At 35.6% G+C, this 14,851-nt stretch overlaps 1 protein-coding gene across 1 annotated transcript; it reads right to left on the bottom strand.

Moving 5' to 3' along the window:
• Window positions 1–1,002: 1,002 nt before the first annotated feature.
• Window positions 1,003–14,466, bottom strand: LOC146750352 (uncharacterized). Its single transcript, XM_085496273.1, has 17 exons — window positions 14,392–14,466; window positions 14,150–14,249; window positions 13,757–13,786; window positions 13,070–13,519; window positions 12,551–12,979; window positions 11,484–11,912; window positions 9,548–9,997; window positions 8,839–8,991; window positions 7,544–7,688; window positions 5,016–5,083; window positions 4,696–4,800; window positions 4,454–4,567; window positions 4,266–4,370; window positions 3,326–3,433; window positions 3,048–3,158; window positions 2,639–2,767; window positions 1,003–2,381 (listed from the first exon to the last, which is right to left on the bottom strand). Exons 1-17 carry the CDS (start codon window positions 14,464–14,466, stop codon window positions 2,344–2,346), a joined length of 3,039 nt encoding a protein of 1,012 aa, XP_085352399.1. The 3' UTR covers window positions 1,003–2,343.
• Window positions 14,467–14,851: the final 385 nt, after the last annotated feature.

Here is a 14,851-nt window from a genome sequence, read left to right as displayed (position 1 = left end):
TCGACTTTCTACTATAGTTTACCGACATGATGCATTTCCCATAAAATCAATTGAGAATTTGACATATAGTAAATTGTTTAAAAATCGGTCGATCAGTTGTGTCTCATTAGCGTCACTCAATTGTCTCAAATAGTATTCGAACATGGACTCATTGAAAAATAAATTCCAACACCCTAGAAATGATGGCGCACAGCATTGACCAGAATGCAGAATGTTTTGAGTCACCGCATTTTAAAAATTATCACGCCCAGTGTTGATAAAATAAAATAAAATGTAGAGATCTATTACTCGCACACATCGACAATATACTATTGTTGTCTTGGCTGGAGAGTAATTCAAAAGGGTAGCAGGGCGTTGCATCTGACCCACACGTAGTATACAAGTTAATATACGGATTCATTTAAAACAAATTTATTTAGATTTTACTCAAACCTCGATAAAATAGGTTTAACTCTTTTGTCGATATTCATAACAAAGTATTAATTAAAAAAAAAATAGTTCACTTAATCACAGTGTATTGTTTTTAGCATCTCCAATACTCTAGAATGGCACAAAAAGGAGAACGCTAGGTGTGGGGTACATGTGAACTAAGCGAAGATGACGATATATAGAATGTATAAAAGCCCAATAAACATATGTGAAAGAAATACTATAAATTGTCAGTGTGTTAACAATTATACCAATTATATTTATGAAATCGAAACATTCGATTAACATTCGTCATACAACGATCAGTTACGTTCATATTACAAAAATGTCATTTTGAGATGCATGTGCACCAAACTTATTGTCGATTGAAAATGGACCCCCCTAGTGTCTAGTCGGACATAAGTCTTCCAGTGACGTATGTGTAATGTTTTATCTTACTGCCTCCACATATTATGGTAGCGACAGGGGTGGGTGTATTCAAAATCGAGCAATCGGATGATGAATCATATAAGCACAAAAATGCAATGTCCTTATAATGACGGGGCGAAATAAAATAACCAGACAAAGAAGAACTTACTGCATACCCAATTTCTTTTATTTTATAATTCAAATATGTTGTTAAAGACAGAGTAAAAAAAGGGAAGATAAAATGGATTACATTGGTGCTGATAAATTAGTTTTTTTTTCAAGAGAACAAAAGCCAAACATGAAATAAAAAAACAATTAACAAACGTATTGGAAATCTAGGTTCTGAGAAAGTTGAGATATTGGAAGACCATTATGGAAAACTACTTGCTAAAGAAAGAGGTTAAGAATGGTTAGTAATAAGAGTAAACCAAGTAATATTGGAGTAATCATGTGTAGCAAACACCATATTACAAACACTTTGTAATTCGTTTTAGAAAGCGTTTATTTTTCATTTATAAAGAAAATAACTTTTGATATTCAATCTGAATTGTTAATTTTTACCTTACTTATACATGTTTTACTACTTAAATACATGATACATAATATTTAAATATAGTTATTTATAGTTTACACAGCTATCTTTGCACGCCATCTTTGATTTCGGGAGTGGGGTCAAAGTTTGCATCTACACCTACATTGTTTTCGTATTCTACATTTGAAAACTATCATAAATCAATATTAACAACTTTTAACAATCACCGCACACATTTTACCTGCATAAGCTTCTACATTAATACTTTATATACTCATTTAATCAGTTACAAACAGCTACCCTAAGACGTAACAACTTAGCTCCGAATGACAATGAATTTATTTATATTACAAAAGTTGTCAAAATCTGTAATGGCATTTCTATGATGCCGGAAACAGTACTAGTAACATGTATTGATCTATAATTACGGTCAAAAACCGGTACATTTCATGTAAACTAATCAATGCAAATTTACATAAGAAAGATGGGCGTCCAAAGTGATAATGAAGTGATGATTTACAACCAAATATTTCAAACCCACCGAATGGTGGAATATGACGTCAATGCAAATGATTCATATATCGTAGGAGAAAACACATTGGAACCTGCTGATTGCTGCTGATTCCCTTCATACTGCACATATGACTGAAGGAAATTGGAATAATCACCTGCTACATTATATCTTTAAAGTTGATATACAGGTTTTGGAAGATGGAATTAAAACCCAAAAATAAGTTTTTACCTTGTTTATACTTAAAAATAATAAGAATAGTTACAATAAATTTAATTTCAGAACTATAGCTAGTACAAGTGGGCTTGACCTTATGCTTTTAAGTAAAAACGAAACTAGGTATGTTACGTCATCATGTTAAGTGTTGTTCATACTAACTGCAGTCCTGTAGTTTCTGAAAACTACTACATTGTCAACTTTAATTTTCCAATGTCGTTTACAATGCTGGTAAATAGTTGATTGGTTAATATGAGTAAGGAAAAAAGCTGTCCACACTATTCCCTGAAAAAAAAAAAAAAAGATGTTCATTTACGTTGCCGTTACGGTGTAATATGGAGGTTGTGATAATAAATGCAGCAATTGTGTTAATTTTTGATTTTTCAAATCTGGTAATCATTGTGTTCTATGGAATAGAACGCGTGGCTACATAGAGTGAAATACTGAGTTAGACTATTATAATAACGATTCTGCCTTTATTATATTAGTTACACTAAATACCCACATTTACACGTGATACAGGAAATTAAATATGTACTCACCAGAACAATCCGATTCATCTTCTCCCGACGGACAGTCAACATAATTATCGCAGTGCCAATAATTTGGTATGCAGTCACCAGAATTACATGTAAACTCATTACTATTACAATTGCTTTCGCCGCCGTTGCCTATTTGAAAAAACAAAACAAAATAGATTACGGGGCAAATAAATAAAGCAAGGGAATTTATTATAAGAATGATTCTGATTTTAGTCCTCATAACAATCGCAGTACCAATAATATGTTGTACATGAACCAGAATCACACATAAGCTGATAACCACTGCAACTAACACATTTTCAGAGCAAATAAATGAAGGTAAAGTTAGGTTATTTATAATGAGAAACATTCCCCTTTATGTTGAACACAATCTCCCTTACCTGCGTGTGAAAAATGAACATGTACTCACCAGAACAGTCCACTTCATCTTCTCCCGAAGGACAGTCGGCTAAACCGTCACAGTGCCAATAATTTGGTATGCACTGACCAGAATTACATCTAAACTCAACACTATTACAACCTGTTTGAAAAACGCAATGAATTACGGGGCGAATGAATATAGTAAGGACAAGGCTAAGTTATTCCTAATGAGAAGAATTCTGATTTTAGTTACACAAAATATCCATACAAATCCCCTATTTGCGTGTGATAAGGTAGAGTGGACACACTAAATATTGAGTAACTCACAATTCAACTCATCTTCTCCAAAAGAACAATCGTTAAAACCATTGCATATCAAGGATGATCCTATACATGAACCAGTATTACATGTAAATTGATCCACAGTACAGCCACCTATTAGAAACAAATCATTATAAGTTTATATTGTTTGTACTGAGCAGCACGATATCAATTCAGAGCACATTACTTCATTGATCTTGCTTGTTTCCAAATTTTTAATTTTGTATTGGATAAAATTAATATCCATGGTTCATAATATGTTAATCTGTGTTCTACGTTGATCGGTATCATTTACTATGCAGCGTGTGCTTCATTTTAAAATTTCCCGGCATGTTATATCATTGTTATCCTGATTATTAAAAAGTAATTGTATCTTCTATTAATGCCATGCTAATGTCTCAAGCTGGGCGTTGTTATTATATGACGTTGTTAGTTAAGGATTTGCGAATCCTCAAAATCTTGAATAAAATACAATCGGAGTTACAGGCACGTATGCGAATATATAAACATGAAACATTATTCGAATTCACGAGTCGTCGAATGCGAAAGGCAGACGAACTCCAAGTTAGGCTAGATATCAATGTTTTGTAAAATGCATCCTGAAAAAGCGTGTAATAAGTGCGTATTTATAGCGACTAGGCACAATGCGACGAAATACAACACAGTGTAATGTTACAATTATGCTAACTAGTACGAACAGTAGTACATTCTACAGCCAGATACCATATATCACATACATTCGAGGTCGACCAGTCACAGATGACAAAATAGAAAGGGTGAGATTAAGTTAGTACAACAATTTTCAGGGCAATTAAATGAAGGGAGGGTAAGATAAGGTTGGGTTATTGACAATGGCAAAAATTCTGCCTTATGTTGAACAAAATATCTATACATCACCTCCCTTAATTACGTGTGAAAAATGTTACACATAATATATATCACGTACATTCGGGGTCTCCCATGAGGTCGGGACAGTCACAGATGAGGTCATGTGCAAAACAATCGCCATTGCTGCAGCCAAACTCTGGGTAGCAACTGGTGTAAGGTACGCCTAAGTGTAAAAAACAAATAAATATTGTTAAATTGAGTGCAGTCTCTGAAGTCATCTTGTAAGTGTGGACAAATGTTACTTACTGAGGCAATGCTCTTCATCTTCGTTGGAGGGACAATCGTTATCAATTGAATCACACAGGCTGTCTGTATCAATACACGTACCATCACTGCATTCGTATTGTGGATAACATGGACCTATAAGTGGAAAAAAATACTTTGTGTATCGCATGTGCACGGTCCAATATATTGGGGACTGTATTGGGCCAATATACGCTTCTTTAAATCGCCGAGTTTAACATTTTGCACTTAAGTGTGATGCTTACAATGTGCTTCATCGCTTTGGTCTCCACAATCATCATATCCATCGCACTCCCACTCAACAGAAATGCAATGTTTATTGTCACAAAGAAACTCCGATCCACATGGCGCTGAAATTAGAGTATATAAATTATGCACATTGTTATGAATAAAGACGAGCACTTCTTTTAAATCATAATAATAGATGAATGTTCATTTGAATCAAATGTATTCGTTCACAAATGCAATTATCAGTGTGTTAGCAATATATCTGACTGAAAATAATGATTTTGTGTTCGCCATTAATATATCTTAGATATTTATTTTGTTATATATATATACTGACATATGTATTGGCAAATGAACGGGTACTCATTAGAGCAGGCTACATCATTCCACTTCAACATACTGCCACTGAAAGAAACAATAATAACACATTTTTTCATATTAATATTAACTTATAGTAAAGTGCCATTGTATCATATGTTGCAACATAGAATAAGATCGTCACAAGATCACATATATGTTTGAATAAAAGTATAAACGTAATACTAAAGTCCCTCGCGTGAAATGCTTCGAATGTTTAGGATTCACAATTACATTAGGCCCGAGAAAAGTCTAACGGTACGTCTGAAAGTGTATTAGTATATCATATGGTGGCACCGAGGCACTGGCAGAGTGCATAGCACAACATTACCCAATAATAGTAGATGTCTCTCTAATTGTAATGACTGACACAAGACGCGGTATGTCAATCGTCTAAACGTAGGAATGAAATGCAAGGCAAGTGTTACCGCAGAGATCGGAAGGTCATATGAGTTGCGGTTGTAGAATCAAATTCTCATGCTACATGTAAATGGTAACTATGATGAATGGGACTTGACCTTGTTCAACAACCGTGGTAGTTGGTTGTCAGTCGACGACATTATGTTAACTAAGGCTTTACGATGTTTAGCTGCATAGGTAGCTGATGGTCATCTTTGCCTCAAATTCATTTTACCGTTTGACTTGCATTATAAATATTTCATTCTGCTTCAGGCATTACATGTATATTTATGCATTACATTTAGCTAGTATGTCAGCCTGTCTTGAGCATAATGTAGGTTATTACATATGTACTGCAGTTTATTTTGATTCGTCCCTGAAATCAAAATCTGTATTTCCACACCTCATATGCAAATGAGGTCTGGGAGCAAACAAAGTAGTGCCTTCAGGAGTACCGTTTTTCGAAACATAGCAGAAATAAACAATATTAAGAAGTACGATATTTTTCATTTGGGGTACATGAATATACTTGCCTAGTGAAATGAAATTTGAACAACAGTAATGGTACCTTTAGCCAGTCACTTATTTTGGCAAAAACTAATTTGCATATCACCCATGCAATAATGTTTTCGGTATTTTCACGGTCGATATGCAAATGAACATGGTATTTCCATCGGCTACCGAACTATTTTTATTTTGTAAACACATTTTCGTCTGCTATTTTTGTCCGGTTCAAATCGTCAGGCAACATTTTTGGCGTGTTAGGTGTACATCACATGGAATACTACGATTGGGAGAACTTAATGTAAGTTGACCACCTGGAAACTGAGTTTTATAAACCTTGAAGGGCTCTCAGAAGATCCACCAGCAGTGAAATCAGCGATTACTATGCAGCCGCAACCATCAACATCGAGATACCAGGTTTCTGTTGGCGACGTTGCGGCGTTACTCAGTTCCAAATAAAAATTAACAACGCCAAAAGAGCAACATTTTAACCGGTAACTAAGACTCAGTCAATCCACGACCAGCAAGCAACATCACACACGAAGTTGTAGCGTGCAGCTCAGCGACAACCGCTGTCGACGAAAGTCATCCCCTCAGTGAAGTACCGCAGTTGCACAGCATGTTTGCCAATGCACAATTCTGTGGTGGAACTTTTAACTTCAACATAAACTGTGTATCATAGTCGTCCAGTTCAAGTCCTGGTTCTGTCGCGGTCCCAACTAAACGTCAACGAGTTATTTATTCGGACAATGACTCAGATTAGACGTCTGATTATTTTAATTTCAAACAAACAGTGACACTCGTTCTCCGGGCGCATTCTACACTGAAACGCGCTGCTAGGGCGTAACACTATATTGGAACATATTAATGGGCAAAAGGGTTCCCGACCTAAATTCCATCCCGGTTTGTTGCACGTTCTTTCTTTAATATGAAATAATCAAATATGGAACATATGTAATAATAACAAAACCCCACACCCTGCCCGTGGCTTTCGTTGCGAGATGCTTCGCTCGTGAAAGTACGGCCGCAGGATACACCGCATCACTCGTGAAAATAACTTCCATACGCAACGAAAGCCACGGCCAGGGTGTGGGGTTCTGTCGTATTATGGTGAGTGAAGCATAAATATTTCAGAATTAATTTGTTAACATATACAAACTGTTGTATATAATATATTGTTACTCATCATTGATGAGGAAAATGTATAAAATATGTATAAATTCTGAGCCAAAACTAAATTTGTGTGTTTGTTTTTATATATACGCTTAACAGCAACAATAGTACCAAGCCAATCTCATATGCAAGAAATCGAACAATGTCGACCACGTCTTGTTAATTGACATTCACCCATTTTGTTAAATGATGGTCAGTCAGATTAATTATTTATCTGAGTTATTTAATTAAGTTCATTTATTAAAGTGTTATTATCAATACAGCTTGTGTCTGTGTGAGTTTGTGCAACATACCAATTACATGAATAAAATACACAATACTTAAAAACGTCTAAAAGAGATAGCAAGGAAGTTTGGCAGCATAGACCCCCCCAAAAGACAAATTTTTATAGTTGGTTGGTTAAATACTTAAATACTCGCTGTAAATACTTACAGTGCAGTCATGCAATCCTCGTTGCTACCACTGTTGGATGGTTCTCCTGGAATCCAATTACTATATTCTAAATCACTACCATCAACGTGTCTCCATGAGCCTTCATTTTCTAGATCATTTGGACCCATAAAAATTGTTGGAAAGTCTAAATACAAACATTGAAACTTTAGTATCAAACACATAGGACAATCTGACACTCGTAATAATTTGAAATATGTTTTAAAAAATGTGTCTTGCCTATGCTTATGCCACGTGTCTTGGAGTGCATGTCTTAAGCTACGAATTAAATACATTCACATATGAATGTGCATTTTGCAAATGACAGCAAAATTGGTAACAAGCAAGTTTTTTTCTGATCTCACACATATTACGATCGTGTCTGGTACAACGGATCTCACACAAGTTTTAACTTCGTCATGCGCAAAGTATCCCACGCAAAAAGACATAAATCAAACACAAGTAACAGTCTTGTATCGAACAAACGGGTACAACCGACCTGTTATAAGTATGATTTGTACAAAGGGTCATATATTGTATATTGTGTAGGCACGACTGAACAATACTATGGTCTGTATTCTGTATCTAACAAGTCATTGTTAATGACACAGTCCCCGTCCAAAATTTTGTGATTTGACATATCAATTTGATGCTGATGAAGTCATTAAAATTAGATTGAAACCATTAATAGGAGATGGATTGATAAAAAAAGTTATGATTTAGTGCTTTTACTAGAGAATTTGAAATTGGGCAGTCATATTGAAATGTTCATTGCATTCAAGAGAAAGTAGCATGGGTACCATGAAAAACAAAATGGCCGCAAGTCGGCAATATTTGTTTGAATCACGAAAAAAGTATGACGTGCACCTATAACCCAATATGTATGATCATCATACCAACTTTGATCTAAATCGGCCCAGTCATCTCCGAGAAACTGCTGCGGACACGTTTAGGTATCAGAAATAGCAAAATTTCACATCCAAAATGGCCGCCAGTCGGCCATTTTTGCTCCGATCATAAAATAACTTGACGCGCATATGTAAGACATTATGTATTGTCTCCATGTTAAGTGTGAATGAAATCCATCAATGGGTGTCCGAGATATAGCTCCGGACGTGCGTACAGACGGACGGAACGAACACAAATTAATAGTCCCCGTTTTTGGACTTCGTCCGAACGGGGACTAAATACAACTTGGGTTATGAGTGTGTTATGTACATAAGACCGCACAATACTATGAGTGCGTCCCATGCAAGCAGAGAACCTATAAAAACACACAATCATAAAAACCTAATTACCTAAGCCGCCAAAATATTTCTGGAGGAAGTAGTGTCCATCGTTTTGTTCCATCTGATTAAAAGGATCGAATAAAGTTTTGCCAAGATTTCCACAATATGCTGATGCATCGACATAGTTCATAGCCTCAGGAACATATTCGTACTTGATGGTATCTATGGTTAACAAACCAAATGTTTACATTATATATATTCAGAGTGAAAACTACATATCTTTACACAAAGTGACGTAACTTCGTCACATGTATAGACATGTGTTGGGAAACACTGTAATACATGGAACATATGTTTGAAAATAAAAATTATAATTTCACATATTAACATATATATAAGAGAAGTGCTTTTATGTTTTAGTTTTAAAGGATTGTGGTCGACGTGCTGCGCATGTGCGACATTTGTGTTGATAAACACTGATTTTTCCAATGTCCAATGCGCTCTTGTAATGGAAATCACAAGTATAAGATTTGACCTGGGCGCGACTTGCACTGATTACCGCCGGTGACTCCTTCGATACGTTCCAATTACCTAAAAACACCTAACTAAAGCTTGGTAACGTCTCAGTTTCTACTCGTTGATCTGCGCAACAGTCAAAGTCGTTTTGTTTATATGAGAACCACATATCTCGCGCGTACGTGGAGCGACGACTACCGCTCTTTAATCCTAAATAGTACTAAACCCGATATACCTATATAGGGCAACAATACATACTCACTTCTACATGAATTAAACAGAGTGCACGTAGCACCTGGTTGAGTGCCCCATGGACCACCATAAATCAGTCCAGATTCAGGAACAGTAAACATCCGTATGCAAATGTACTGATAATGTTGGCATTGATAGTCTGTCAGGTCAACCCCGTCTGCTATGATGCTGAAAAAAATGGTTGTGTCGCTTACTATATCCACATTGTCGCTTGATACGACGGACGCAAATACGTCTGACAACAATGCATTATTCATGTTGCCCTGAGGGTCATCAACATTAGAGAAAAATATTTCGGTTGAGAAAAAGATATCTGCATTTCCGCTGAGTTTACCGGTTCCGGTAGTCATTGTTGAAAATTCAACATTCACAATAAATGAATTGTCATCATATCCCATGGTTACATCAACATTAGTACTATCCAATAACAACGGATCTTGGTTGTCTGGGGTAACTTGAACTACAAAATAAAATGGGAAATATGTTATTCAGGTGACGGTATCAACTAAGGATTATTCACAGTATATTACGTATTGTTTGACGTCGGTCACCACGGGTTTTCATCATTAGTCAAACATAGTCAATCCCTGTTATATATATATTTTTAATTTCGAGAACAGGCAAAACATCCAAAATTTGTGTTCATGTCAATCATTTAAAAATAGAAATCACATCTATCCTATACAGTCTCTGTGGTTTACAAAACTAATGGGGTAAAAACAATCTGAACAGCTGATGGTTGTCAACTTGACATCATATGGGTTAACTTAGATTAAAAGGAAAAATACACAACAAATATAAAAGCAACGCCTTCTTCATTCCAGCTCGGTATTCAACAACTTGACTTACTCGAGTGAATGGTGCAATACAAAATACAGTTGAGCAATTATGGGCCTTATGAGGTGCTAGTATGATTTGGGGGTTGGCAATCCGTCAGGAGGGGATCACATGACGCAACAAAATCACGACAAGCCCAATACATAATCACCCTAGAACGACCAGAGTATCATATGACGTGTCACACGAGATAGCTGCACTAGGCCATTATAATAATTATCATTAACCATCCCCCATATACAGTAGTAGTTCTATAGAATTACTAGTGAAATGCTACATGACTCATACCCCGGTCATGACAAACCGTGTTTCAAAAGCTTAGAGTGACAACTAATAGTAAAAGTCTAACATAAGGGCATTGATAAGGGTTAATGACTTTTTTATTTGTAATCTTATTTTTTCTGATGTTATGGTAGTACGTTGCTACTGTGTCTAAATTATATATCTGATACACTTGACCTCAACATTGTGTGCTTCAAACTCATTGTTAGTTCTATCGGGTTGTATGTGAACTATTTCGACTTGTCCCGCAAATTACCATAATGTACTACAGTCTCGTTTTTATGTCAATAATATTCGCATAGAAAGTGTACTTCTGTCAATAAATTTATGAATGAATATTCACGGGGAAATTACTCACAGGGATATAGTTACTTGTCTAACACTGCATGATTCTACACTCTGGTTACACATAGAAACGTTATTTGTAATACTATGAAAGGGAAGTTAAATGTTTAAGAACACAAAGAAAACAACTGAGAAATACATCGCAGTACATCGTCAACTGAATGAGAGGAAGATATATTGACCTCTTCTTACACATGAAGTTTGCAAAAGGCATGAGCACATTCTCTACGTGTCGCACCCATAATGCAACATTCTAAGCCATAATCAACGACTACACAAGACACGTGACATTGATGCCATCCGAAAATATCTATATAAAGGCTAGCGTAGATATATCTATCATTGGAATATAATCACTAAATTTAGAATTGTTAATTGAATAATATATGCGAATGTGAAATTAAAGGATTTAAATTTTATGTATAAATTCAACTTCCTACACATGTATTGCAAATAACACAGATAAGACATTACTAATTTACCTTGACATTGTCCATTCAATTGAGTACAACTGGTTTCATAAGCCATTTCATTTGCCCACGTCCATTCATACGGTAACATTCCTACCACAGGTGATATGTCTACACAAACGTGTGTATAATCTTCACAGCTCAGATCATTTAAACTGAAATCACTAAATGTTACTCCCAATAGTTCAATATTATGATTGGCATTGATATATACCATAGTTGATGGCAAGGATACAGTGCTTGGTATACGTGCTTCTTCTGAATCGGATGCTAAATAAAGTGACGTCTGGAAAACAAACTCTGTTTCGGCTTCGAAGTCAGCTGTTTCTCGGTCGGTTACTATACTGATATCTAAAGTGAAAGTTTTATCGGAGCCCATTATCATATTGAGATCGTTTCCTGTAGCGACCATTAGATCAATAGAAGAGGCAGTAATTTGATCTGAATAAAAACAAGAAAGTTTTGAATTAGTTTTTTGACTTTGTGTTTGTTCAGACTAGGTCAGCCTTTCATGAATTAAAAAGTATAAACAATCGTTTTTCATTCTCAGTTTAAGTTTTCATAATGTGGATATAATTGGGAATGCAGCACCGCAAAAATAAATAAAAAGTAAATATAAATGCGGCAGACACTGAATTTTACGCCCAATGAAAAGGAGCCATGGACTGAGTTGAATCTGTGAGCGTAGGTTGGGAGTATATGATCACGTAGAAAGATTAAAGATATGGACAAATACCCAGTACTGTAAAATAAACAGTATGCCTACTTCTTTAAAAATGCTGCAAATCTTTGGGCAATGTAATCACCAACATAAGTAACCATTGTAATCAGCTTGCAGTTATTAAGATGCGTATTTCGCTATTTATTCAAAGCCGAAACAAAAAAAAATATTTAGTAGCGTTGTTAACTATGTTTTGAATATTTCTGACAAAACGTGCTAATACTATTCAACGTATTCAGCTAACATAACAAGATATAAATTTTTGAAAGCATTTAACTACAAATACACCAACTGATAGCACAAATCTCATACATGAACGGGTACTTACTACAATTAACAATAAAAACTACCGACTTACTTTGACATGTTACAACAGGAAGACAATCAGTAATGACGACACCTGCACCCGACCATATCCAAGGGGAGTCGCTTCTCGGGCCAACATCAACACACAAGTAAAGAGTTTGAGCACAGCCCATTCCTGTGAGGTCGTAATTAACACTGATATTCGCGAGACTGATAAAAGCTCCTGGTGCCATCATGATCATATCACTTGGCAATTCGTGGATTGATGATTTTGATGAAGTATATTCTCCAAACTCGTCGGAGAAGTAAAGGGACACGGAAAACAGAGAGTCTGCAACATCACTGTAAGATTGTGATCCGTTGCTGATCCCGATGTCAATATCAAATACTATAGTTTTACTGCTAGACCCCATAATGAAGTCAAGAGTACCTGGTAGGTCAGAACCTACATGTAGCTGCAAGTCATCGGCATCGATTGGGTCTATTTGACAGAATAAAGAGGTAAAATTAATTTACGTCTCATAGAGGGGGGTATACGTTATTTGCGTTAATGGGAGATATTTACACTTACATTGACACATTCCGAGGTCAATACACGCTGTCTTGAATTCTTCATCAGATTTCCATTGCCAGATAGTATCTTCTACTGGTCTGATTTCTACACAGATCTCACTGTAATGGTTGCACACCAGCTCTCCGAAGTCCATTTCCACTGGTTGAATATCTAAAGCGATGGTGACATCATCACCAAATGTTACTTCATCGCCAAGGATAGACCCCACTAATCGAGGGGTTAGTTCGTCGCTATGCTCGTCTTGTAACTTGGCTGTGCTAGGGTCTACATCATCCATTTTGAGGAACACTTCAACTGCAAATAACTCAGATGCAGGCCCACTAACAGCCTCACTACTGGAGCTAATATGTATATTAATGTGCAATTGAAATACCTTGAGCCACCCAAGTACTATGTCAAGAGTGGCGTATGGCTGACTTGACAGCTCTACATTTGCTGACACCAATGCTGAAAGCATAAAATACCAGAATATTAAAATAACTAATTAACTATCTAATAAAGTTTATTGTGATTCAATTCTTGTTTCCTGTGATTTCTATGGTCAGTAAAACAGTGAACGCGATGACGGTAAATAGGGGAGGGGGAACAAATGTTGTGGTTCCTTTGTTCTCAGCGATATCCCGACAACAATTGGCGAATAACGTATAATGAGAGGAGTACAACAACACAATACAGCTCGATTACCTGTGCCAGTCGATTGAGAACCAATAATTCCTGAAGAAAACAAAATAATTACGTATAAACACATAAAATGCATTGGTTCAGTATTACTAAAGTATGTAGAAAATTACAATGAATCTATATATTTGTTTTATTATTAAATGTTATTTCAATGTGGATATTCAGTGCGAACATATTATAGAAAATTAATATATTATAATATTAATCATGGTTATACTAGATCATATGTGCTTAGCGATCAATAGCTAATTCGAATTGTACCAATCATGTTCTACAACAGGCTATAATGATACGAACAAAGTAGAGTCAATCATAATAGTCAAAATTAATATAATCGCATTTAGTTTACAAATTGTTAATATTTATAGCTCCAAAATCACATCACGTGATACTCACCAAAATATGATCCAATGCCACCACCTCCAAGAACGGATACAGTTAATACTGTTGCTAAGATACCACCTAGCCTTTTTCTACTTCCACTGCTCACTGCAGTCTGAGAAATGCATCGTATAAATATGTCGCAAATATGAATATAGAACATACAAGTCTAATTACAGTGATTAGTGACTAAGCACAAGTGTTTGATTCTGTTTAATGTATTTGGACATATAATCCGATAGCCACAATGCATTTACCTGAATCAATATATTGTCGCCACAAATAGTCAAGTCGGCGCTAATAAAATCAGATTGGTTTCTATGGCAACACATGTTAAGCGTTCGCATATGTTTCGCTGATATATTGCATGAATACAAGTTGTCGACATACTTAATTAAAATATTTGGGTAGACTTATACGTTGATTGCACATCCGAAAAAAAACCGTCTTGAAAGTCATAAAAAGTTGTTATTGATATCGTAAAAGTATTCCAATACACATGTATACGTTTTACTGCATGTTATAACAATATGAAGTGAAAGTGTTTCTTACAAAATGTAAAAATCCCGAGCGTCAAATCGGATTGTCAACAATCTGACCAATTCCGTAAGACTGAGTCACATACAAAAAAACACACGTTTGAATATATGCATATGTGAGAGTTAAAATATCTGAATTTTGATATATATACTGTTTAGATGTCATGGGAAAAGATAT

The sequence above is a fragment of the Saccoglossus kowalevskii genome, chromosome 1, assembly GCF_978046115.1.
Source record: "Saccoglossus kowalevskii chromosome 1, keSacKowa6.1, whole genome shotgun sequence".
NCBI lineage: Eukaryota > Metazoa > Hemichordata > Enteropneusta > Harrimaniidae > Saccoglossus > Saccoglossus kowalevskii.
This window is presented reverse-complemented; position numbering and strand designations above follow the sequence as displayed.